Source organism: Acanthochromis polyacanthus, chromosome 15 (assembly GCF_021347895.1).
Source record: "Acanthochromis polyacanthus isolate Apoly-LR-REF ecotype Palm Island chromosome 15, KAUST_Apoly_ChrSc, whole genome shotgun sequence".
Lineage (NCBI taxonomy): Eukaryota > Metazoa > Chordata > Actinopteri > Pomacentridae > Acanthochromis > Acanthochromis polyacanthus.
The window spans coordinates 22,032,823-22,059,633 of NC_067127.1; the positions used below are offsets into that span (position 1 = coordinate 22,032,823).

At 40.0% G+C, this 26,811-nt stretch overlaps 2 protein-coding genes across 5 annotated transcripts in view; both read left to right on the plus strand.

The window, feature by feature from the left end:
* Positions 1 to 14,019, plus strand: part of ltbp1 (latent transforming growth factor beta binding protein 1) — a 176,225-nt gene extending 162,206 nt beyond the window's left edge. For all 4 annotated transcript variants that reach the window (XM_051959796.1, XM_051959798.1, XM_051959799.1 and 1 more), the window contains 5 exons: positions 634 to 774; positions 2,624 to 2,800; positions 5,812 to 5,973; positions 8,634 to 8,783; positions 9,370 to 14,019. In XM_051959796.1, coding sequence (XP_051815756.1) covers positions 634 to 774; positions 2,624 to 2,800; positions 5,812 to 5,973; positions 8,634 to 8,783; positions 9,370 to 9,542 — 803 coding nt within the window. In that variant the 3' untranslated portion in view covers positions 9,543 to 14,019. The remainder of the gene's footprint in view (positions 1 to 633; positions 775 to 2,623; positions 2,801 to 5,811; positions 5,974 to 8,633; positions 8,784 to 9,369) is intronic.
* Positions 14,020 to 20,835: 6,816 nt separating this feature from the next.
* Positions 20,836 to 26,811, plus strand: part of rasgrp3 (RAS guanyl releasing protein 3 (calcium and DAG-regulated)) — a 44,464-nt gene continuing 38,488 nt past the window's right edge. The window contains exon 1 of the mRNA XM_022217272.2: positions 20,836 to 21,179. The gene's annotated coding sequence lies outside the window, so the exon portion shown is untranslated. The remainder of the gene's footprint in view (positions 21,180 to 26,811) is intronic.

The window sequence follows — 26,811 nt, forward strand, 5'->3', positions numbered from 1 at the left end:
TTGCAAACCCTGCGCAGGACAAGTGGGTACAGAAAATGGATGGCCAATTAACATGAAGTTTTTATGATGGCAAAACAAAGCGTATTTGAAGCATTCTGTACAACAAAGTAGCAAAAGAGGAAAGAACAGGGCAAAAAGTGAAGCCCATCGGAGCTGTAGCTCTGGGCTTGTCTCTTTTTTAATCAGACCAATTCTAACTGGCCTGAAGAGTTTAAAAGTATTGCTAGAAAATCAGTCAAGACCTGGCCCTAAGTCTTTATTTTTTTGTATTGTATGGGTCTGTGAGTGAGAAATGAAGGACATTTTTTGTGAGAAAAAAGTAGAAAGAAGAAACGCTCCTGTGGCGTTTAACTTTAACCCTTCATGATGTAATGGTTATCTTGCCTCAGAAGACATAAACTTACAAACTCTTTTAAGTACAAAGTAAGAAGTGTTTATTGGCTGATATTTCACAGTGTGCTAGCGCTGTTCTCAGCAAAATAAAGCTGTTTTTGCTGAGTACAGTGTTGGCGAGAGATTATGAGCTGAGCTAGTTTATCAGGATGAACTGTCAGTGTGAATGGTCCAAGTAAAGTTCTCTGACTAAATTGTGTTGCCTTTCCCTGAAATATCTTCTTGTCTTCTCCCTCGCAGACATAGATGAGTGTCTAGATGAGTCAGTGTGTGTTGGTGGTCAGTGTCTCAACACGGATGGCTCATACATGTGTTTCTGTACACATCCCATGGTGTTGGACCCCAGCAGTAACCGCTGTGTCTTCATTCCTGATGTGGCCGGTGGGTTTTATTTTAACCATTCAGAGGTTGTGTTTTTCAAAAATCAACCCCAGGAAATTTCTTGCATTTACCAAATAAACAAATTCTTCCAGTGCCCATGTTATGCTCGTGTTAGTTTTATCAAGTCTCAGCAATATTTCTTCTGTTCCAACACCAACATGACCACAGGGTCCTCTGGCATGTCAGTTATTTTCTCAACAATCCCTGCACATTCTGAGTGTGTAAAATGGAATAAATTTTTATTTATTTAATTTAATTTTTTGTTTGTTTGTTTTGGTTCTGGTTGGTTTCAACAATTTAAGGGTTAAATTCCAATACATCTCAGATTATTTTTGTTTAGATGTAGTTATATTTTAATTGTAAAGACTGTATTTTATTGTATTATGTTTGAAGTTTGAAAAATGTAAAATTTTGGACCCCAGGAAGAATAGTCTTCACTGCAGTGAGGACTAATGGGGATCCGTCATAAACATAAACATAAACACTATATACGCTGCCTGTCTAAAAAAAAAGGCACACACTCTAATATTTCATTGGACCGCCTTTAGCTCTGAGAACGACACACATTCGCCATGGCATCATTTTGATAAGATTCCGCAATGTCACAGCATTTATTTCTGTCCAGAGTTGCATTAATTTTCTACCAAGATCTTGCATTGATGATGGAAGAATCGGACCGCTGCGCAAAGTCTTCTCCAGAACATCCCAAAGATTCTCACTGAGGCTGAGGTCTGGACTCTGTGGAGGACAATCCATGTGTGAAAATGATGTCTCATGCTCCATGAACCACTCATTCACAATGTGAGCCCCATGAATCCTGGCATCGCCATCTTGGAACATGCCCATGCCATCAGGGAAGAAAACCTGTACTGATGGTTTCAGTTTTTTCAGGTAGTCAACTGACCTCACTCTTTGGGAACATAATGTTGCTGAACCTGACCAACCCCAGATCATAACCCTAACCCCCACAGGCTGGTAGGTAGTAGCCATGATGAGTGCATCACTTCATCCGCCTCTCTTCTTACCCTTATGCGCTCATCGCTTTGGAACAGGGCAAATCTGGACTCATCAGACCTCATGACCTTCTTTCATTGCTCCAGAGTCCGATATTTATGCTCCCTAGCCAATTAAAGCCTTTTTTTTCTAATTAGCCTTGCTTATCAGTGGTTTTCTTAGAGCTACACAGCTGTTTAGTCCCAGTCCTTTGATTTCTCCTCACATTCTGTGTGTGGAAATGATCTTACTTTCACTATTAAACATAGCTGTGAGCCCTACTGTTGATTTTCTACAGTCATCTAAGAGTTTGTTCCCACCATATTTGTTCCTTAAAGATGATGGTTCACCACTGTTCTTCAGGATTTAATAATGCGTTGGACGGTTCTTAACCTGATTTTAGTAGGTTCAAAAATCTCCTTGGTTGTTTTCTTTGCAGGCCAATAATTTGACCCTCATGAGACAGACTAACATCCTTTCCATGACCACAGGATATGTCTTCCAACATGGTTGTTTAAGAAATGAGAAGCTCCTCACCGCATCAGCTAGGGTTAAATAAGTTGTTGCAGCTGAAACATATTCATCACTGCAGTAATCATCCCAGTGGAAGACTCTTATCTATTTGCTTAGTTGAATCCAAGAAGCGACTTTTTTTTTGGACAGGCAGTGTACTATATACACTGTAAATTGCTTGGTTTAGGTTCATACTTTGTCTACTGTGTGGAAAAATGCATACAAGTCAAAATATGTTTGTTGTACTTTTATTGAGAGCCATAAGTACAACTGACTAAGAACCAGATTTACCAGCTTATAAGACAAGGTGGTGTTTTGGTGGTAACACTGTGTGTGTTTCCAGAGCAACATGAGACCAAGCAGATCGAATATCTGGGTATCTGCTGGCAGACGTTGACAGAAAATATGATGTGCGTCCGACCGCTGGGCAACAACAGGAAGACCACCTACACAGAGTGCTGCTGCCTGTATGGAGAGGCCTGGGGCATGGACTGTGCCCTGTGTCCCAACAGGAACACCGGTACACACCACACCCGCTCTAACTGTAGGCTAAATTCAGATAGAAAATACAGTATGTTAGTGAATTTCCCATTATATGGTACCATTTATGCTCAATGAGCAGCATCTGCAGCAATGACACACTCATGTAAACCTGCTGTTGAATATTTGAGGCATCACGAAGTCTCACTGCGTAGTGCGCTTCTTAGTTTCATTACTTCTGTCACAAGTTGGTTCACTAAGTTTTGTGCAGTTCTCTGTTTACCCCTCAGATAAGTGTGATTAAGTAGGGGAGGGCTGTAATTATAGAAAATGCTAGTAATGAGTTCAAAGTAACCACAGATCCAAAAATAACTACATTTTTCATGTTTATTTTGTATTTAGTGTCAGCTTCTCTTGGCTACTGACACACACACACACACACACACACACACACACACACACACACACACACACACACACACACACATATATATATATATATATATATATGAGAGGGAGAGTGAGTTTATCATCAAAATCATGTCAGTTATTATGTGGCCAAACTGAATGCACACAATCAATTAATCATTTGACTGGTGAATGTCTGTATATTTTCAGGACAGCTTCCACTTGATAGACCATAAACAATATTAAGTTATCATATCACCATTCACAAAACCCTTAATTCTCCATGTGTTATATTGCTTGCATTGTTGTAAGTCATGAAGGCTGTGTTTGTCTATACACCGCTCAATCCTCATGACGATCGCAGGGGCCTGGAGTCTATTCCAGCTGGAATAGACAGTCTATTCAGCTGACTCAGGGTGACGAAAGGAGACACCCTGGACAGGTCACCAATCTGTCACAGGACTGCATATACAAACAAACAATCACACTCACATTCACACCTACGGATATTTAGAATCATCAACTAACCTCAGCTCGTTTTTGGACTGTGGGAAGAAAGCGGAGTACCCAGAGAAAACCCGCACATGCACAGGGAGAACATGCAAACTCCATGCAGAAAGAGCACAGGCCCAGGCTGGGAAGCAAACCTGCTAGGGGAAAGTGCTAACCACCAAGCCCCTGTGTTTAACCGGCTTTTTCTAAACATTTTGTCATTATCATAAACAAGCTACTATATTTTTTGTATCTAGGCAGATCACACATCATGATACTGGCCTTTCAGCATGATTGACACTGGCAAAAATAAGTACTAGCTTAGGGTATTAAACCTCAAATCTGTACTCTTTATTACTTTCTTTTCTAAAGGTGAGTTGAAGAACTTCATTGTATTCATTCTTGGACACCTGGCAAATTGATTTTTGCTTTATTTTTAGGTAGTTTGAATACCATGGAGAGCAAGAGCACCAGAAAAGCCCTGAAAAGCAGAGGCAATGTCTATGACACTGTTAATTAAGAAGTTATTCCCCTGGTTAAAAAGTTTTTTTATTAGGGAGGACCAAGGACAGGTCTACAGTGAACCTGAGAGACTTTTGTTTGGCCATGGAGCAGCTCCACTTACAGCCATGGCCATAAGTTTGGACACAAGTACCATGATGCTTGTGAATCTTAGAAAATACCACAAAATTGTCACTTACAATATACAGCCATGGCCATAAGTTTGGACACAGCATGACTTATGTCTGTTTTAATGTCTATTACAGAACATAAGTATATTGTAAGTGACAATTTTGTGGTATTTTCTAAGATTCACAAGCGTCATGGTACTTGTGTCCAAACTTATGGCCATGGCTGTACATTAGGTTTTGGCAGAATGAGCATAGCCTTTCATATGCCAGACATACAAGGATGCATATTGAACGTTCTTTGGAAAAATAACGATTTTGAATATAATTGTGGTATTTCATAAAATGCCAGTAGCCGCAAGAAGCAGAATCACATAGAAAAATAAAGCGAGGATATCTTCAACAAAGACTGATTTAAACTCATTACCAGGTGTTTTTTCCTCCCAAAAGGCATCTATAGCCTCCCCCTAGATTATCACCTGAAAACAGCAGCCAGGGGATTTACAGCAAAGAAAACATTTGCTTGTCTGTGGTGTCCTTGAATCTATCAGATGTCAGTATATCTCTTGCTGAGATGTTGGATGGCGATGGTGGAGACTTTTGTGTACGTTTGAAAAATGAATTTTCATTTTTGTAATATAGACTGTTGGTTAAACTAAGGTAAGAAACTAAAAATCGTTTTGTCTGTTTATTTGCAGACGGTTACTGTCGAACTGCAGAACCACCAATATTAAACAGAATTATTTAATCAAAGTGCTGTTTGTTTCCAAATGATTTATGACTGAATTCTTGCCTGCATTTCTAAAGCCATTTCACTAATTGCTGCTAACATGAAAATGAATTCACCATGAAAAATTATTGTCATAACCCTTCTATAAGTGATGAAAATTAGCTTTGCATTTTTATGACAGCATTTTCCCAGGTCATCCATAAAGAACTGTTGAAGTGCGACATTGCATGTGATTGATTGAAATGCATCAGTCACAGGACACCATTCTATAATATATCTACTGTTCTGGTGTTATTTATCTGGGTAGCAAATGAAAGTGCAGTATTCTGTATGCTAGTTATTCTTCATTTTTACCTCGTAATGCCACTTAATGCGCATGGTATTGACAGTTTTAGGAGTCATTGTAAACTCAAGATTGCAATGATAAGCATTTGGTTTTACAAAGGCATGTAAGCTTTGCTTCCCAACTGCACCTTTCAGAGTGGCCTTTTATTGTGGGCAGTCTGAGGCACATCTGTGAGGTGGGATGGATTATCTCAGCAAAGGAGAAGTGCTCACTATCACAGATTTAGACAGATTTGTGAGCAATATTTGAGAGAAATGATATTGTGTATGTGGAAAAAGTTTTAGATCTTTGAGTTCATCTCATAAAAATGGGAGCAAAAACAAAAGTGTTGCGTTTATATTTTTGTAGAGTGTATATCTTAATTTTTACAACACGTCAGCTCCTGACAGTATTTGTCATTTCTCCTTCTCTGCCTCCCTCATCGTCTCTCTGTTTCTTGCTTTCAGATGACTATGCGTCCATGTGTAACCTTCCCATGGGTGGCGGGCGCCGGCCGTACGGTCATGATGCACTAGTTGCCAGTCCGGTTCACGAATATGAAGTGAGTCCAGACTATTCACCATCACCTGAGCAGCAGCCGGCCCTACCCTTTTATGAAAACGAAGAACGTAAGTATTTCTATTTTTTTCTCCTCTACTTTAATGAGGGAATAGCAGGGAAACAAACTTTTAATCCCATCTTTACTAGCAAATACCACAGCATCAGTGAGATGCACAGGATTGTTTACTCAGTGAGATGTTGATTAGAGGTAAGGTAAACGGCAGCTCCCCAGCTGGCAGACCCCCAGAGAAGAGCCTCTAAACATGGAGAAAAGACCACTGTAGCTGATAGAAAAGACAGTTATCTTGCAACAGCTAACGACCTGCTTCACATTGTGTCTGAACAACCTCAACTGCAGGCTGTTGAAGCTTCTCCAATGCTGAAAGCGTCATAGGAACACCGGACTGAGGTCCCGGACAAAATGAGGACAGTTTGAAGTTTGAGAGGATCACGGGTCAGGTGGCAGTCCTACCAGGCTCTATGATGAACAGAGCATTAGACATGGAAGCACCCAGAGATTTTCTGATTGTGTATAATAAACCTTTTAAGAATGGTTTAGAAAACAGTTGGATTAGGTTCATTTTGTCGTTATTACTATATGATAGTGTTGCTTATTTGAACCGACAATTCGGTGAAGAAAAGTTGTTTTACCTTTGCTGACATGTTTCGACAGCTTCTGCTGTCTTCCTCAGAGTGTCATCTGACGTTTGGTAACGTGTCCTTTTTATCACGTGGTCGGTTTGACAGATCTGTCAGAATCTGTCAAACCGACCGCGCCTCCCACCGTCCGGTGGTCTCTGGAGGATGGTGTCCCAGGTATGCGAGAGGATGTAGGCCCCCTGGTCCCGGTTCATAGTGCAGCCTGCCCGCTTCCTGATTTCGATGGCTTCCTTAATCCATCGTTTGTTTATTTGTCTCCGAGGCTATAATCCTCCCCCTGTCCCAGTCCATAATGTGGTTTTATCTTTTGCAGTGGTCCGTGATGGCTGATTTTTTTATTTTCTTGTTCGGCTTTTTCTTTTTGTGATCTTGTGAGACGTCCAGTTGTTTCCTTTTGGAATTCTGTTTGGTGTTCCTTTCTTCTTGTGTGGAACGATCTGCCTGTTTCTCCAATGTATGTTTTTTTACATGATTTGTACAGTATTTTGTAGATGATATTACATTTATTGTCTGGTTCTATTCTGTCTTTGGGATGGAGTAATAGCTGCTGGAGTTTTGTGTGTGGTTTTACTGCTGTGTTGATGTTATGTGTCTTCATAATGCGTTGTATTGATTCCATTATCCCACGGATATATGGAATGGTGACTATATCCTTGTTTTTATTGTCTGATTTTTGTGTGTGTTTTGATTTTGCTTCCTTTTGTTTTATTTCTTTGTTTTTGGCTTGTTTTCCTTTGGCTATGGCCCCTTTTGGATATTGGCAGTTTGTGAGTGCATTCTTGATGTGTTTTTCCCCCTCCTGTCTGTCTTTATCGTCTGTTACGATGCTGGTCCGTTCATAAAGTGTTCTAACTACTGAAAGTTTGTGTGCTGTGGGATGTTTTGATGTCCAGAGGAGGCACTGGTCAGTTTGTGTAGGTTTGCTGTAGAAAAACCGACACACACGGACCAGTTTAGAAAACGCTCATACTGAACTGATACATAGAATAGGAAAACTGATAGAATAGGAAAAATTTCTCCACATCAAAGTAGCTGCACCTGTTTAAAACACTTTGGGATGAAAAGTCTATCCGACTGCAGCATCGGTTTAAGGGCATCTTTCCTTTGTCCTACCCATCATTCAAGCCCCTCCTTCTGCAATTACAAGGCTGCCTACAATTCCCTTTCCTTGTTTATTCTCTTCATAAATAATATGGAATGTTTTATATTTTTTAAGATAATTTTCAGTGTTTCACTGATTATCTCATCATCCTGATATATTCTGTGCAAACCTCTGTTCGCCTGTTTTGTCCAGGTGTTATGATTACTTTGTGTGTTTTGCATCAGTTTTTTTTGTACTGTCATATTGCTATTTCATCAATCTATCAATATACACTACTGTTTAAAAGCTTGGGGTCACTTAGAAACGTCTTTACTTTTTAAAGAAAACAGGTTTTTTTTGCAGTGAAGATAACATTAAATTAATCAAAAATTCAATCTAGACATTGTTAATGTGGTGAATGAATACTCTAGCTGGAAACGGCTGATTTTTAATGGAATATCTCCATAGAGGTACAGAGGCTTATTTCCAGCAACCATCACTCCTGTGTTCTAATGCTACATTGTGTTAGCTAATGCTGTTGAAAGGCTGATTGATGATAGAAAACACTTGTGCAATGATGTTAGCACATGAATAAAAGTGTGAGTATTAATGGAAACCATGAAATAAGTTTTTAACGGTCGTGTCTATCTGTGTGTTCAGATTTGAGCTGTAGCTTGATGTGAAACTTGGTGTAAAATGTTGCAGTCAGGTGCTGAGAGTGTTTCAACACCTGCGATCTCCAATCAGTAGCTTCTTGTTTATGAACACCGGTACACACCTGTCCTTTGCCTCACTCTCTCCCTCCCTCCTCCCTGGGGAAGCACACTTCCGTTTGAAAGCCTCCGCTCTCACAGAACAGGCCGTCCTCTGATGTAGACTGCAGCCATCTGTGTCCTGGATCACTGTTTTCTCTCATGTCAGGTCTACTAATGTGTCAAACCTCTCACCTGCAGATGTTGATATGATGCATGCATTTTTGTGTTTCAGATCCATACAAGGCATTCGAGGGTTTGAGAGCAGAGGAGTGTGGGATACTGAACGGCTGTGAGAACGGCCGGTGTGTCCGGGTTCAGGAGGGTTACACCTGTGACTGCTTTGATGGATACACCCTTGATCTGTCCCGCATGGCCTGCATTGGTAGGAGAGCAGACACACACCACTGCATTTTATTTCTTTATTTAGACAGGACAGTGCATATTAATGAATGAACAATCTGATAGGTTTACACAAGGTTGCAGTAAATAAGCCGGATTTAGCACGAGGCTAACTTCCATTCAGTGTCCCAAACATAAAAGAAAAACATACAAGGTTAAAGATGTACAAAAACAAAAAAACAATGATGGTTAAGAGCTTATAGTTAAAGTGTCTGTTTTAAATTTGACTGTTAATCAGTCATGCCTTATACCGTCTCTTTAAGCAGACAAAGTGGGAGCTTTCTCTGATAACTGAAGGTGACATAATCTGGTTTGTGGAATCTTTAATAAATAAGGCATTGTGTGCAAAGGAGGACTTTCTAAATTTTACTTCTGTCTCCCCTGGTGGCTGGCCTTGTATTGGTAATACCATTTCTCTTTTTGATAAAACCCCCCAGGCTCGGTGGGGCCCTCCCATTCATACGCTGATATATTAAGGAAGCACTTTGAAATGCTTAGGAACCACACATTGATGAAATGAATGATGATGATCTTGCGTTATGTCATTCCTTTTCTCCTTTTTTCCACAGATGTGAACGAGTGTTCAGAACTGAACAACCGGATGTCGTTGTGTAGAAATGCAAAGTGCATCAACACAGTGGGCTCCTATCAGTGTGTGTGTCTGCCAGGCTTCAAGGCCTCAGACAAGCCCAACTACTGTGTGGAGGCAGAAACACAGCAGACATCCACACGCACACAGTGAGCATGGACGGACACTGGGGGGCGACAAGAGACACCAAAACCACACGCACAAGCCTGTATTACTATACTTGTGAGGACGTCCACTGACTGCACTTGGTCACTGCCCGATCCTCAGCAGCAGCCCTAAAGCTGGACTCCCTGCTGCGGTTCTAGTATCCAGTAGCACTCACAAACCCATCAGCTGACCATCAGCAGTGATCCAGAAGTCAGGGAGGATACCATTTTTGCCCAAAATTTAAATATAACCTCCACAAGCTTAACCATGACATGAATATTAACCTAATCTTGATTGTAATGTTACTCCTTAATTTAAAAATTGTCCAAATTCTTAACTGTTCTGTCATTTTCACTCATTTCTGCTTGACATCAGCATGGATTGTTTACAGCACTCTGATAATCCTTTCTTCATCCAAGAGCTTCTCCAAAGTGAATATTTTAATATAAAGCTTTCCTAAATTTTATAAATAAGAACTATAAATGTTGGGTTAATATTGTAGTAAAAATAAAATGATAGTTTTTTTAAATGAGTTTTGTACCAACGCTGTTACTTTCTGAAAATGTCAAATTGATCCTTTAGCTAGAACGGATCATAACTGGCACTAAAAAGGATCCTAATTGTTTATTGAAAAATGAGTTTGAGAAACAAAATGTAAAAATATGAGGAGAAGACTAAAGAAAGTCTTGTTTTTCTTGGTTCATCTTGGAGGAACATTTACTCTTCCTGCGTCGTGTTGAGCTGACTTTTAGCACTTACTGAATATTAGTGATACTATCAAGTTTGTTGTTTGAACCTTCTTTGAATTATAAGCACCACTGCAGTATTGTTGAAAGGACTCCTCATTATTGTATTTCTGTTCAATCTGTGCTCCGATCTCATAAACCGTAGCGTTGCATTTTGGGAATATCATTAATGCATTTGAAGAACTCCAACATGGCATTTATATAACACATGGTAATTGCTTTCTGGCCAAAAAGATTTTCTAGTGTCCTTGTGCACATAAGATCCCCCTTTCCTGGCCGTAGGATGGTTTAACAGCCCAGTTGATTTCAAAGGAAACATTTTAAAGAATGTGATTAGATCTTTCCTGCAAATGTGTTTTACAGATGTGTCTGTTGTGACTCTATGGTTCATACAAACTTTCCACTTTTATTGTAGAGATTTGGGGAAATGAGCGCAAAAATAATGTGTATCGGGGTAAAAATCGTGAGCTACCTGCAGTGTCCCAAAACCTGATTTCTGCATGAATCCTCTTAAATATTTGCCACCTGGAACAGCTTTCCTGCTCGCTGCTTTAGGGATCTCCAGTTGAGGTAACTTGATAGCTGACCTACTCACTGGCACGTGTGGATGAATGGATGCAGCACTTTTTATTTGTGTTTCCACAGCGGGACTTTTGCCCCAGAAGATAAAGAAATGTGTGTGACAATTCTGTGGAAAATACATACTTGACCAATCAGTGACATTCAGCACTACTGTAAACCCCGTCACCGTCGCAGCTGTCATGTCCTACATCACAAATGAAACAGATTCCTCACTGCCGGGGAAAGTTCCTGCAGTGGAAACACAAAATAGTGTAGTAGATAATGAGCAAGGAGATGTTAACACACATCCAGTGAGTCTGCAATCAAATACATCGATGGTGCTATATGCTACAATGTTCTTACACTTCATCCTGAGAGGGGGTTTAATGTTTGATTGGGAAAACCACTCAAAAAGTGAGAACCTTGTAGTGGTGCTACAGGACAAGGTACGGGATCACTAGCACTAGCTTTGCTGGCTGTACCTCATTTGAATCATGCTATAGGGGGGGGAATGATCTGGCTTGTTTATATTTAGAAAAATCAAATGGCCGTGGGCAGGGCTGGGCAGAAGAGTGACAGGGTGGAACATTTACCAGCAAGGAGGCATGTACTGTCATTAAAATGGCTAATTCACTGACAAAAACAAGCAGACCTGCTTCACTGCATGATCCAAAATCTTAATTTGTTCTTTGTATAGACTGCTGCTTTGGCGTTGCTTTTGTTTTTTGAATTGTAGGGGATCTGAAAATTGTAGCATCCAGAGAGCAGAAGTGGAAGAGAAAGCCATGTGACATGAGCAGAGGAAATGTCAGGCTTGTACCCAAAGTCTACACTCTGTGAATCAGAGGGATCACCAAAGTCAGCACACTGCAAAAGCTCAAAATCTTACCAAGTCTATTTCTTTTATTTTTAGTCCAAATGTCTCATCCCACTTGATTTAAGATAAATTCATTGAACAAGTGACATTTCAGCAGATGGAGGGGCTTGTTTTAAGACATTGCATTTTGAGTTTCTTGTTAAGTCGAACAATCTTGAAATGATCTTGTTTTGAGTTGTATTTTACAAGAAAACTCAAAATAAGTTTAACCCTCCTGTCATCCTGCAGGTCAAATTAACCCGTTTTAAAGTTTGAAAATGTGGGGGGAAATATATAGATATTTTCACTATGAAACTTTTGATGTCCACATTTTCAACATTTTTGGGAAATCTTTCAACGTTTTTTGGTGGGGAAAAAAAAGAAATGTTAGAAATGTTTCTTTAAGAACATTTACATAAAAATCAACCAAAATCCAACAAATTGACTTTTTTGTGAATGTTAAGAAAATATCAGAACTTTTAAGGGAAATTTTTACGGTATTATTGGAATTTTCTTCCTAAAGGTTTTTGCAAATTTTCACAAATTTGGGGGATGTTTTGCAGATTTTTGGGGATTTTTTTTCAGACAAGGAAACAATATTTTTTTGTTGCCCGTAAATGAGGACAACAGGAGAGTTAATACATCTTAAATTAGGAGGTTACATGAAAGCAAAAATCAATTTTTGAGTGAAAAACATTTTTTTTAAATTTTGGCTTATTTTAAGACACCTAAGCTTGACAATCCTAGTAAAACATAGCTTAAAATAAGTTTTCCCAGCTAATTTTAGGATCTCAATATTCTTAATATAATATCTTATTTCAAGAAATCTTACCAAGCCATTTTTCACTTCTTCTATTGGAAGATTGTTTCACTTATTCACGGTAAACGTTCCTTGAAATAAGTTTTTTTTTCTTGTTTTGAGAGGGGCTTTTTTTTTTTCCTGTGTCGGATCATAATCTGGAGAAATCTTTGAATTTTTTTTTTAGTAATTTATTCTATAGCTAAAATATTTCCAAAGCAAACTGGACCAAAGTAATGGGCTGACCAGCCAATACTTCCATCATTAGAGCAGCGCTGCTAGCATAGCTAACACATTTAGGTATCACTGCCTTAATGAATCCTTAGTGAATTTATAGCGACATATTTATTATGCTATCTGAGTTATTAATCTATCATTTCTCTTTGTATAAGATGTATTGTCAAAATGAATAATCCTGTTTGAAATCTCTCATTTGATGGGGATCCAGCTGAGTCAGTACTGAGTTACTAACACTGAGGGGTTGATTAATGCTGAGTTGAGCCCCAACAGCTCTGACAACCTGAGAGAAGTGCAGATCAGTCGGCATGTCTTCAGTAAAATGTTTTTGATCCCTGAGAGGACACTCGGTCCTTAAAAGTATAGAAATACAGAACTTACAGACACAAAAACACACATACACACGCACAAACTCACACACGTACTTAATCAAAGCCCATATATTCTGCACTGTATAAGATACACACTAAATGAAACAAACATTAATTTACTTGAGATGAAGATTCACCTTAATCTATGTGGTGCCTATGTGGGGGATAGAAACACAATTGTATAAAATGTATGTTTTGTTTGTTGCTTTTCTAAGTTTCTTTGTCATTATGTTTTCAAGTGGAGTTTTATTTGTGTCATAAGAGGCCTTTTTTTTGTTTTGTTTTTGCTCATTTAACAAATTGACAAACCCTATGGACTCGTGCTGGGGGATCCAGTTGTATTTTGAACCCAGTCAAACTGATTGTGGATATTTAATTCTGTGAAGAGGCCAGCTGTCTGCTCCCTCACCTCCTCCATCGCCATCCCTCCGTCGTTTCTACGCCACATCGTCACCATATCGTGTGATATGCACGTTTCATTTCATTCAAGAAAAATGCTAATAGTGAGTCTTCAGGATAAGCTTAGATGGGGTTTTGTCTTTGTTTTGTCAATCAGAGAACTACTTGAGTGGAACACAAGACGAAGCCAAGCTTTATGTTTCTGTTAAAGAGCTAAAAGACTGTTTGTTACCTGGTATTCCTCCCCTCCATGCTTTGAAGGGACTGAAATGAATTGTTTTATTTTTCCTACTTCTCTTATCTGTGTTTCACTGCAAAGTCTTGCCAGGTTGCAAAGCTGCTATGGGACAGCGATGGGAGAGAAGAACCTTGTGTACATTTAAACAACGGAGTGGAGAAAACAGCTGATGTATTTGTAATTTGTACATGAATAAATAGCTTTTTCTATGAATTCATATCACAATGTACATTAAACCCCTTGGTAATAAACCACAGATTGTGATATTTAACTTCAGCTGGTTGTCTGTTTTTAGTATTAGCTTATTCTGCCTCTGACTGTGTGAATTCTTCCTCTGATCTATCTATTATGTCTGCAGGGGCAGCTGCAGAGTTCAGTAAACTTGAGTTCGTAGTTTCAAGGCAAATTTATTTAGCGTTAACATTAAATTGTTATGCCTAGCAAGCTAAGTCCACAACAGTCAGTGCACAGGAATGGATGAAAAGAAGTTGCTTGTTCAGTGATTGTGCCATGGATGTGTTAACCCTCCTGCTGTCCTCATTTAAGGACACGAAAAAATATTGTTTCATTTTCTGAAAAAAATCCAAAAATTCAGCAAAAACAATTCCCCAAATTTCTGAAATTTTGCAAAACCTTCAGGAAGAAAATCCCAATAATTCCTTAAAAAGTTTCCCTTAAAAGTTTCATTTAAAAAGAAATCCCCCAAATCTGGCAAGAAAATTCTTGTAAATATTTTCAAAAAATGACTAAAAATCTTCCAAAAAAAATCCTAAAAATATCTAAAGTGACTACATAAATATCAGTAAAACTTCTATTTTCTTTGATTTTTATGTGAATGTTCTAAAATATTTTTAGTACTTCTTTTTTCCACCAAATAATGTTCAAAGATTTCCAAAAAATGTTACAAATGTGTTCACTGTGAAGATATTTTTTTCCACATAAAACCAAGTCAATTTAAGACAGCTGTTGCAGCGCTGTAACCCAGCCTCAATCCCACTTTTTCTGTGTAGTGTCCCCAGCAAGTATTTTTTACATAGATTGCCATTATAGAATAACACCTCTAACTTTAACCATGAGTTATAGTGGCAGGGTTACTGGATGTTCAAGTGAGGTAGGACCAGACCTACCTTTAGGAATTATGAACAGGGCGACAAACTGAAAACTGGCCTTCACATGTGCCCTTCTATGCCTAGAACTGGTATCTTCTGGAACCTTTGAGGAGGTGGCACCACGTCTCTAGCCCGTCACTACTGTGTAGATTGTGCCTGCAAAAAACTTCATCGCCTCAAGATGGCAGTACACATTTCCACCATATTTAGTCTTCACTTTCTAGTAGTGGTGCAGTGCATGGAAGTGATCTTCTTGTCTTTAGTGGTGACTATAACATGTTTTTCCTCCGTGTGACTGTGTTTTGTGTTGTGCTTTATGACATTTAGGAACCTTTAGAAAGGCGCCAGTCCAGTTTCTTGTGCCCACTGTTGCTGTTTTCATTGCCAGTGGCTTTTAGTCAAGCCAAAGTTCAGACAACAGGAGCCATCAAGTCCACGTGAGACTGAGCATCATCCCAGGAAAACTGGTCAGAAAGGTTCTACACACTTCATCAGCAGGTAAACCGGGCAGCCTTACTTCCACAACTGTGATGCTTTTTACATGATTGTAGAGTTTAAACTTTACAATGACTCTTGGCTCCTGTACACAGGTGTTTGCATACAGCCTGATGGTAATTTTGCCAATTATGATCCCATTTATATACTGAGCTACACTGGGATTGTCAAGCAGCTACTATAAGGGCTTTCTTCGTGTCTGGGAGTTCTCAGTCAGACCAGTTTCACAAACCAAGTTGCCAAACTCAGGACTTTCAAACAGCACAGACCAGGTGACATTATTTTAACTCACTTTTGACCAAATGTGCTGTGTTTTGGCTTTAAAGGCGAGAACTGTTGAATCGGTCACTTAATGGCATATTCACTGCTCCTGTGGATTAGATTCAGTCTGCTCCTCCCCTCCGTCTCTATCCGTAACAAGGCTACTCAGTGATATTTGCAGAGCTGTCCTGCACACCAACCTTTGTTTCCAGTAAACCCAGAATCTATTTATAGGCTGTGTGTGTGTGAAAAAGCCAAGGAGGGTGTTTGTGGGAGTTCTTGGGCAGATAGTTAACTTGCAGCACTTCGATTTTTTTTGTGTACCGTTTGTTGTTCTGACAAGCTCTGATAATACGGGATCATGACTTCTGTGGCAGAGGTCACCTGGTAGGGATGTTTACCTGGGTCACAGTAAGGTAGGTGTGTTCTCTAACTGGCATGTCTCAGACTAGGGGTTTATGTTGGCTGTAGACCACAAAACAGACATATATTCAACTATGGATCACAAAACATGTATTTAGGTTGACAGTCGAGTTGTGATTTTGCCACAAAGCACACGATCAAGTGGATTATTTGAAATTTAGTTCCAGTTCTTGCTGTGTTTCTGCACACCACCTCCCAGCAGTCAGTGATCATACAGTATTTTATACTTTGATGGAGCTTGTCTCAGTTTGATGAGGCACATACTGACCAAAAACAGCATCATCGTAGGTTTGGCACTGAAGCAAAAGCTGCAATCTGACAGGTGATTGTTGACCTCAAAGCACAGTTCAGGTGTACAAACATCTGATCTCACTGATCATGTAGATGCTTTATTTAAATTTAGCTCACATATTCTAAGCAGTTGTTACTGTGTCCTGCTATCACGTGAAAAGATTTAAAGGGTGCCTCTGATGAAAACTAAGTACTATTTTGTCGTTGTTGTCATACCTTGTTAACTTATCCATATAGTGTTTTATATGCTTCAAGACACCATGAGTGAAATAAGCGTTTCACTTGAAATTCCTTGAAACTGCAGTGCACCAATGCCGATCTCAAAAACGCAGATTCAGACTTCATCATATCAGCCCTACGAATCAATCCGATTAACTGCGTTCTCATTCTTCTTCAGAATTGCTCTATGTCTGTCTCAGACATGTATGCCTGAATTACTCCCTGTATTACAACCTGCTATTGTGTAGTGCAGAATAGTTTTACAGTGTTTGACCAGAGTCAAAGGTGAGCTGGTGTGCTTGAGCTGCTATGAATGGGAAAGAGGCAGGAAATTCATAGATCTCCACACTCTAAAGGAAGCCACAGTGTGGAGGGGGGGGATCAATATCCACAGAGGGGCTCTAAAGCTGCATTACAGCTAAAGTTACGGGATGAATTTTGCACAAAATGTAAAATCATCAGGGCTGCACAGTGGTCTGGTGGTTAGCACTTTCGTCTTGCAGCTAGGAGATCTTTCTGCATGGAGTGTTCAAGTTCTCCTTGTGCATGTCCAGGTACTTCAGCTTCCTCCCACATTCAAAAACATGCTGACTTTAATTGGTAACTCTAAATTGCCTGTAGGTGTGAGTGTTTGTCTGTGTATGTAGTCCTGTGACAGGCTGGTGACCTGTCCAGGTTGTCCCCTGCCTTTCAACCCAAGTCAGCTGTCTCCAGAAAGCTGTCTACACCCTCCACAGGCTAGCAGAGTGAACAAGGACTTTTGCCCTTTCAGTCTCCTCATGTGACCTTTGCATGAACTATATCTGCATTGACTGTGTGTTGGGCGGAGAGCGCTGCCAAAACACTTGTGGTGCACTGAGGTTGAACACTGTATAGCAGGGATGTCAAACTCATTCCACAAAGGGCCGGTGTGGCTGCAGGTTTTTGTTCCAACTAAGCAGCATCACACCAGACGTGACTCATTTAATCAACCGATCTCAGTCTCTAGACAGGTGATTGGTCAGACTGTGTGCTGTAGATATGTTGGAACTAAATACTGTAGCCTAGAGCACACAGTCTGACCAATCACCTGTCTGGAGACTGAGATCGGTTGATTAAATGAGTCAGGTCTGGTGTGATGCTGCTTAGTTGGAACAAAAACCTGCAGCCACACCGGCCCTTTGTGGAATGAGTTTGACATCCCTGCTGTATAGGCACTGACAGAGGAGCTGTACAGACAAGTTTCTTTATCTGGAAATTAAAATGAAAAGAGACAGAGCAGTTTATATTACAGTTTTAATAATTACAGTTTTTAATTCCAGTTTGAAAAATAGGTGCTTCTTTTGACTGCATCTCACAGCCAGTTGGATCTCTTGTCTTCTGTCTTCTTGTCTTAGTGGGCTTTTAAAAAGAGATTACTTATTAAAAAGCTACAATAAATAAAGCCATGTAATACACAATAATATAGATTAAAGATGAGTAATCCTAATGTCTAATGAGGAAACTATAGTTGTGTTGATTATTTTAACCACACAGTTATAAAATGTAACCTGTCGTCTCATTTCCTCTCTTTACTTTTCATACTTTGACATTTCCGTGAGAGCCTTTAGGAAAACATTCTTGAAACACTATATAAATGATTGCTGTCGGCTTAGTACCAGATATCTGTGATAATATGTGAATCATGTGGTCATATATTGATAAACAAATAAAACACTTCAATTTGATCTCATTTTCCAAGGCCACTGTTGGAGAGTTGACCTCAGTAACTTCATAAATGTCCACTGCAATAGCAAATGGGTCCCAGCTGTGCTTTTTACTTTTGATTATCCAAGGGCCACATTTCTGTTTGTTCCACATCATTTCTGTATTTGATTGTCACTTTGCAGCATGTCTAAATGCTGTTACACTTGTGAGAATATTATTTTAGTTACTTGTCTTTGGTCTTCTTAAGTTGCAGTCACTTCAGGATCATTGCTTTGAATTCTTACAATGTAATTCCCCTGCAATTTGCTGATTGTCTTATAAAACATTACTTTATTTTAATAAAAACATTAATATAGCTAACTCAGACTGAAGCATTGTATGAAGTTCTGCTAAACTTGAGCATACCTTTTTTGAAGGAAAGAGTTAGAAGTTATTTTTAAAGACTGCATTATTAATAGGCCATCACAGTATTTTCATTCCACCAGTCAGTGTTTCACTACAGATGCTGTATAAAACTTTATTAGTCCATTTTTATTCAGACATTTCCACTACATACAGTTCCTTGACTAACAAGTTTCTTCTGGCTGGAAAATACCAAACAAGTGACAAAAGACAATAAAGCATTGTATTAAAGATGTTATTAATGAGTTCAAACTATTTCTTTTCTTTTTTTTTTTCTTGCTTTCTTTGGGGGGTTGGGGCTGGGCTACACGGTGTTTAGTGGTTAACACCGATGCCTCACAGCTAGAAGGTCCCTGGTTCATCAGGGCCCTTTTTGTGTAGAGTTTGCATGTTCTCCCTGTGCACCACAGGTTCTCACCAGGTTGTCTGGCTTTCTCCCACAGACCAATGACATCCATCCATCCATTATCTATACGCCGCTTAATCCTCATTGGGGTTGTGGTGGGGCTGGAGTCTATCCCAGCAAGGGACACCCTGGACAGTTTGCCAGTCTATCACAGGGCTACACACAGAGACAAACAGTCACATCACATTCACACTTACTGACAATTTAGAATCACCAATTAACCTCAGCATGTTTTTAGACTATGGGAGGAAGCCAGAGTACCTGGAGAAAACCCATGCATGCACAGGGAGAACATGCAAACCTCATGCAGAAAGATTCCAGACCCAAGCTGGGACACGAACCGAGGAACTTCAAGCTGTGAGGCAACAATGATAACCACCGATCCACTGTGCAGCCCGTCCAAAAACATCCCTCTTTTTCAAATTTAGTATCTTCTGTCTCCCCAATATGGCAAATGAGAAGTGGTAAAATTCTCATTTCACTATCTCAGTCCAGAATCCATTTTCTTAGATAGCCTAAAAACAAGACATACTGTGTGAGAGAGAGTCTGCAAACTGGCAACCAGTAGAGGTCTGAACAGGGTTTTATAGCTGTGAAGGACAGTGAGCGAGAAGTGAGCTGGCCACCAGCAGCTGTCTCAACTCCAGTGATGAACACATCCACTGACAGACCAAGCACACCCCACTGAAGCCATGTTTGGAGCAGCCCAGCCAAAGTCCAGACTTACACTAATGTTCAAAAATTTGGAGTCGCTCAGAAAATTTCATGTTTTCCATGAAAACTCACATTTTTATTCATGTGCTAATATAATTGCAGAAGAGTTTTCTAATCATCAATGAGCCTTTCAACACCATTAGCTAGCACAGTGTAGCATTAGCACACAAGAGTGAAATGTAGATATTTCATTTAAAATCAGCCGTTTTCATCTAAAGTAGTCATTTACCACATAAACAATGTCTAGACTGTATTTCAGATTCATTTGGTGTTATCTTCATTGAAAAAAACAGTTTCTTTCAAAAATAAGGACATCTTTCGGTGACCTTAAACTTTTGAACAGCAGTGTATGTGAATAATTTTAAGCGAAATTCTATGTCAGAATAGCTAAATGATCTTTTTTTTTTTTTTAAAAAGACATTACATCTGCAAGGCTAAACTGGTCTCTAATCCCTTTGTTTGTTCACTGTGTTCCAACACATTTTCTGCAATAAGCACATTTTGCATCATGGAATCAAACTGCAATCAGCTCTCAACACCATTTGACCCCGCTCTAAATAACACACTAAATTCCAGCGTCCTCGCCAGTAGCTGTTCTGCAGCCCCTTGCTGAAATTCAGTCTGAGACAATAAAAAATAGAGTTCAATTCTTTTTGTCCAGCCCGGCAGCAGGATGTGCTGTGAGTTCTTTTGTTTAGGCAGACATTTTTAGAAGCTCAGAGAGACAAAACAATGTGCACAACGTCATTAGAGTGGAATACGGGATGGGTTGTCCCACTCACACAAGTACACAGCAACAATGCACGAACACACACATGTTTGTCGAATATCACTCTCAGAATATCTAAAATAATGAAATCACTTCAGCTCGTCCAGCTTGCAGCCGTGTATTTCACTGACCATGCGATAGATGAAGTTATTCAGACTGTTTGTGGGATCCAATAGAGGGAAATACGCAGAGACAAACATGAACGTGCGCACAAGCATATTGTGCTACATTTCCTGCTCTGCTTTTTTCCACGTTACCTTGTGTGGTCCCTATATTTAGCCCAGTAAGGCCAACACAGGCAGGAAAACTAAGTTGGTAAAGAATAGAAGGAAGTCTAGTGGCCATTTAGACAAACAAACTCACACACTGGGATCAGCACTGGCTGAGTATACAGCACTGTTGTATGGGGCCGAGACAGACAAAGGGCTTCAGAAAGATAGAGCAGCCATCTGAGGAAAAGGCTGGGAGATACTTTCAGGCAGCACGGATGGCTGGAGAGCTATGCAGGATTTAGCAGTCTGTCGGACCGTGGTGGATTTGGGTTTTGATGCGGATGTGACATTACAAACTGCTGGATCTATTCATGGACAACTTTAAAAGACAGATTCATGAGCTGTGCTGGTAGATGCTGAATGCTGGAAGATTGAAAGTCTCAGATGAGGTAGGGTCAATATGTATGTTGCATAAAGCTCTGTTGATATCAGGAGGATTATGAATGTTCTCTGGTGCTATGTTATGACATTTCTTTGCTGGATTTTTTTACTTTAACCACATATAAACTGACCTGTCTGTGCACACTCCCGTATGTTGGATTTTTGCTGGGACATTTCTCATTGTCAGGACTTGCTGACTGCGATAAAGAGACACATTTAGCTAGTAACCAGCCAATCTATGCAGCAATCCACCAGGATTTGGCCCAAAATGCCCAACAGCCAGCACACCAATGCTTGTTTTTATTGTGCGAAGGCTTTAGGCACTGAGAGTAAAGTGAGGATGTGTTCAGAAATAATGCAGTGAATTGTTTTCATCAGTTCACTTCATACAGCACGTAGTAGGGAGAATAACTTACATCAGGTCCACTTTTGATTTAAAGATCCGTCTTGGAGAACTTGTCACAGTTCCTCCATGAATTCAGTCTGTCCTGTTGTCTTCTGCCTCTTCATGTATTCCCACACTGACTCAGTGATGTTGAGATCAGAACTCTGTGTGGTTCAGACCTCCTTGTTCTTATTGTGAATGAAGATAGTTCATAAGCCTGGCTGTTGTCTTGCTGCAGAATGCATTTGCAGCAGCCAGATGCTTGCCTGGTAATGTTGTGCGATCAATGAGAAACTAAATGAGAGAGAGATTTCTGCATAATTTCTTGGCTCTACAAGCGTGTGAGTTACAAGACAGGATGCCTTGCTTGGTTTCCACCAGGTTCTCCGGCTTCTTCCCACAGTCCAAAAACATGCTGAGGTTAACTGATGATTCTAAATTGTCCGTGGGTGTGAATGTGAGTGTGAATGGTTGTCTGTCTTTCTCCCTGCGATGGACTAGTGACCTGTCCAGGGTGTCCCCCAGCTGGGTCAACTAGGATAGACTCCAGCCCCACCATGACCCTAATGAGGATTAAGCGGTGTATAGATAATGGATGGATGTTCCAGTTTTAATGTCATTCTGGAAAGCTGCCATGCTCATTTTATTTAGTGAGCAGTCATGGCAAATTAAGGACTAAGTAAAAGTTCAGTTTCTGTGTACTTTAGTTGAGTGAGATGCAAGAAGTAAAGTAAACATTTGTCAGCATTTTTTAGTTAATTCAGAAAGGACAAATTCATCTCCCTATTACTTGGTGGGCCGATTTATGCCTATGGAAATATCACATGCTTCTAAATGCACGATTCTTGAGCGGGGACATGCACCTGAATACAAATTGCTTCTTGTAATGTGCTGCAATCATGTGTCCTTAGCTGATGTGCCAGTGTATGATGGCTGCCATCAATCTGCCAGCCACACAAGTGCGGCATGTACAAGAAAACACCGGGGTGATCCCTTAGCTGGGTGATGAAGAGAGCATATCACGTGGGCACAGACTGCCAGTCCCTGGTTGTTTCCCAGCTAAGGTCATTCCCCTCCTCTTTTTCCTTTCATTTTCTATCTCTTTCCACTGACACTATAAAATAAAGACATTCAATTTAGTCCCCAACACAGCGGTCATGGGTTTGAATCCAGCCCATGGCATTTGCTGCATGTCATTCATCCACTCTTCTACTCACGTTTCCTGACTCTCTCTCCACTGCCCTACATAATAAAGCCAAAAAGGCCAAAAAATAACTGCAAGTATCTACACCTGCTCCAATTAGAGGCGACTGTCTGATCTGATAAAGAGAGTTGTTTGTGAAAAAGTTAAAAACAACAACAAAATTGTATACGTAACTGCTTAACAAGATCAACAGCGCATAAATCATGATGCTTGCCGTTGCCTAAATGAGTGAATAGTTCAGTTTTCTGGGGCATATCCAGTTCATTTTCTTGCTGTCAAGCTGCCAAAACACTGGAGTGATATAACTGTGCACTGAAAACACCCGTTTTGCACTGTGAGTGACTCCTCCCTCCTCACAGCATCATCTTCACCCTGCTGTGTTTTCAGCAGTCTGCTGCAGCTGCATACATTCATAAAGAGCAGCAGCATGGTTGACATATGCATCACCGAATCAGAATAATTTTTTCATTGGTTGTCACCTGAGCAGCTGCACAGAATTAACTGATGGTAATGTGACTCTGCCCTCTGTGGATTTCTAAATGTGTGGCTGCCGTTTGTCAGTGTGGTCACCTCCGAGTTTAATGAATAACTTTCAATGACTGCTGCAGGAAGACTGTTTCCCACACTGTCTGTGTCTACAAACAAGGCCTGCATTTCATTTTAGAATATTTTAAAAGAGCACACAGTCTGATCAGGGCTGCACAGTGGTCGGTGGTTTAGCACTTTCACCTTGCAGCTAGAAGATCCCCGGTTCATGTCCCAGATTTCCTGGTATCTTTCTGCATAGAGTTTGTGGGTTCCCCTGTGTTTGTCTGGGTTTTCTCCAGGTACTCTGGCTTCCTCCCACAGTCCAAAACTTGCTGAGGTTAACTGGTGATTCTTAATTGTCCGTAGATATGAATGTGAGTGTGATCTTTTGTCTCTATATGTAGTCCTGTGATAGACTGGTGATCTGTCCAGGATGTATCCTGCCTTCACCCTAAGGCAGCTGGGATAGACTCCAGCCCCCCGTGACCCTAATGAGGATTAAACGGTGCATAGACAATGGATGGATGGATATAGTCTGATCGTTGTATTTCAGCTCAGTGCAGTAGCGGATGATCAAATCCTTATTAATAGGTTTATATTACTGCTGATCTAAACCTTTATTTTGACCTGTTGGTGTTTTAGACTTACTGCAATCAACTGCATTTGTTTCAGATTGTAAATCCTCTTGTGGTTTTGGGATATGTGAAACTTGCTTGTATTAGATAATCCCATTAAACATATTGTTGTCAAAGTTGCACAGCTGTAGCAGTCTGTTCTCAGATAAAGTTATCAGCTCTGGTCATTTGTTCAAACACTGAATGACCCAGTTTCCATGTTTATGTCAGTGACCTCATGTGTCCATGTGAACAATGACTGCTGTCTCTGATAATTACATCAGAGGTTACAGTGGCACATGTTGTTTTACTTGGTAAAACTGTAGAGAGGCGAGTGAGGTAACCTGCCTGTTCAGATAGACCCACCTCACAGGAGTCTGCATGTCACCATATATATCACAATCAATGATATAGATCAGTTATCAATGTAGGAACTAGTGTGGTATTATGGAGGTGACTGTAATCTGTAATTACAAAAAATAGATACCTTGTAATTAACTTGTAAGTAAGTCTTTATCTCATTATGAGAAAATATTAACAAAAAGTGAAGGTTAGTAACAGTCATTGCCAAACATTGAGGACAGGAGTGAATTGTTAACACAATATGCCATTAGAATTTTTTGTTTGTCTTGCATTGCTTTGTTTGCTTGTTTTAGCATACAATGAGTTGCTATTTGTGACTGCAAATTGATCTTTGTTTTAAATTTTAATATTCATAGCTATATATCGTGTATATACTACTATTCAAAAGTTAGGGTCACTTAGAAATGTCCGTAAAAGAAAAGTATTTTTTCAATAAAGATAACATTAACTCAATCAGAAATACAGTCTAGACATTGTTAATGTGGTAAATGACTATTCTAGCTGGAAACAGCTGATTTTTAATGGAATACCTACATAGGGATACAGAGGAACATTTCCAGCAACCATCACTCCTGTGTTCTAATGCTACATTGTGTTAGCTAATGGTGTTGAAAGGCTAATTGATGATTAGAAAACCCTTGTGGAATTATGTTAGCACATGAATAAAACTAGAAAAAGCACTCAGAGAGCGCAGACCTCCGCCAAGGATGTTGACATTCCCACAGAGAGGAAAACAGGAAACCCATGCAGTAAAGATCATGAGCTGAATTGAACCTGCGTTTCTGACACTGTTCTGTTTATAAATCACCTTCTTCACCAGTTGAGCTATCTGGACACCTTGCTCCAATTTGTTGGACCGACATACTAACCTATGATGTTTTGTCATATTTGGACCACATACTAAAACATCCTAAAAAATTCAAAGTGATCCAGAATCCAGGATCCTTTCCGGATTGCCACCAAATTAAATCAGCTCTTCCTCTACCATAGTCTACATCCCCTCAAAATTTCATCTGAATCTGCTAAGGCGTTTTTGAGTTATCTTGCTAACAGGCAGACAGACACACAAATGCCAGGTGTCACATAACCTCCTTGGCGGAGGTAATAAAGTATGAGTTTTCATGAAAAACATGAAACTTTCTGGGTGACACAAACTTTGAATGGTAGTATAATGATTAATCCTCTGAATCCCAGAACCCACCAACGGGTTAAAAAAACTAACAAGCATTCTTCTTATTTTTTTATCTTTTTTTTTTTTTTTTTTACAAAATTGCTAAATGACACCATTTTTCAGAACCAAGAACTGTACAAACACAAAGAGAGCAGAGACAGATTGACCTAGATTGTGCTTTCTCTAGATTGCGTTTAGATTGCGTAGCCAATCATGTTCTTTTGACATAGCTTTTTTTTATGTTTTCATTATAAATGTCAACATTATGTAGAGTGTTCTGTGAAAACAAGAGTCCTCAGATGAACAGCCTCAGTGTGACGGTCTGTGCATCAGTGCTCTCTGAGAAACACAACAGAGTGCGAGCTAGATCCTTGTCCTTTGAAAACAGTCAGACGAATCTGGAACTGTCCTGTGTGCTTCCTTATCTTTGCAAGAAGCTGAAAAGCTCAGTAAAGCACTGGTTTCTTAGTTTAATAAATGAAGTAAAACCGTGTGCTCCTCTTCCATTTAGTACAACAAGTGTCCTCAGCCTGCAGAATGTCAAGTGGCTCTGTAAAGGGCTCACAACAGTGCAGTACACACTACATTGTCATTAATGCATTCATGAACTTGTGTGTCCAAATGAACAAGTGTTTCACATTTCAGTTGAAGAATAATAAACCTCTGTAGACATTGCATGTTCCAGTACATTGATCAGCCACAACATTAAAATCATCCATACGCCGCTTCATCCTCATTAGGGTCGGGGGGGTTGTAGTCTATCCCAGCTGATTTGGGGTGAAGGTAGGGGACACCCTGGACAGGCCACCAGTCTATCTTAGGATTACACATACAGACAAACAATCACACAACAGCTGAGAGCGTTTTTTTTTTCCCAGTATAGTGGAACGATAATGAGGTGAGACTATGAGAGGACTACCACAGTCGGGGCCGTGCTCGGTCCTGGAACAGTGTTTAGGTGAGTGGTCTGTTTCAAAGCAACATCCACAAAATGGTGACGAGCCAAGTTTTCCCAGGGAAACGTTGATTTTGTATTCTCTTGTCGGTGGTTTACATGTTGTTTTTGTGTAGTTCATGGCTCCATAGCAACGTCTACAGCTGACACAAAGCTGCACTCTAACTTTGAATTATGGCTTTGTATGAGAGTGCACGTCCAGAGATCAAACTGAGCTGGCTGTGTGTGTCACTGTGACCTGCTGATGACACATCAGATGTCCCTCACTGTCTCCGGCTCCTCATGTCTGGTATCATTGTCTGCAAACTCCACAAACCTGACTGCTTGGGATGTCATATTCATATTACTGTGCTATCAGTTGACTATTAGTTTGATGTCATGCCGAATCAGAGAATGAGAAAAGTGCATAATGCAGTCAAA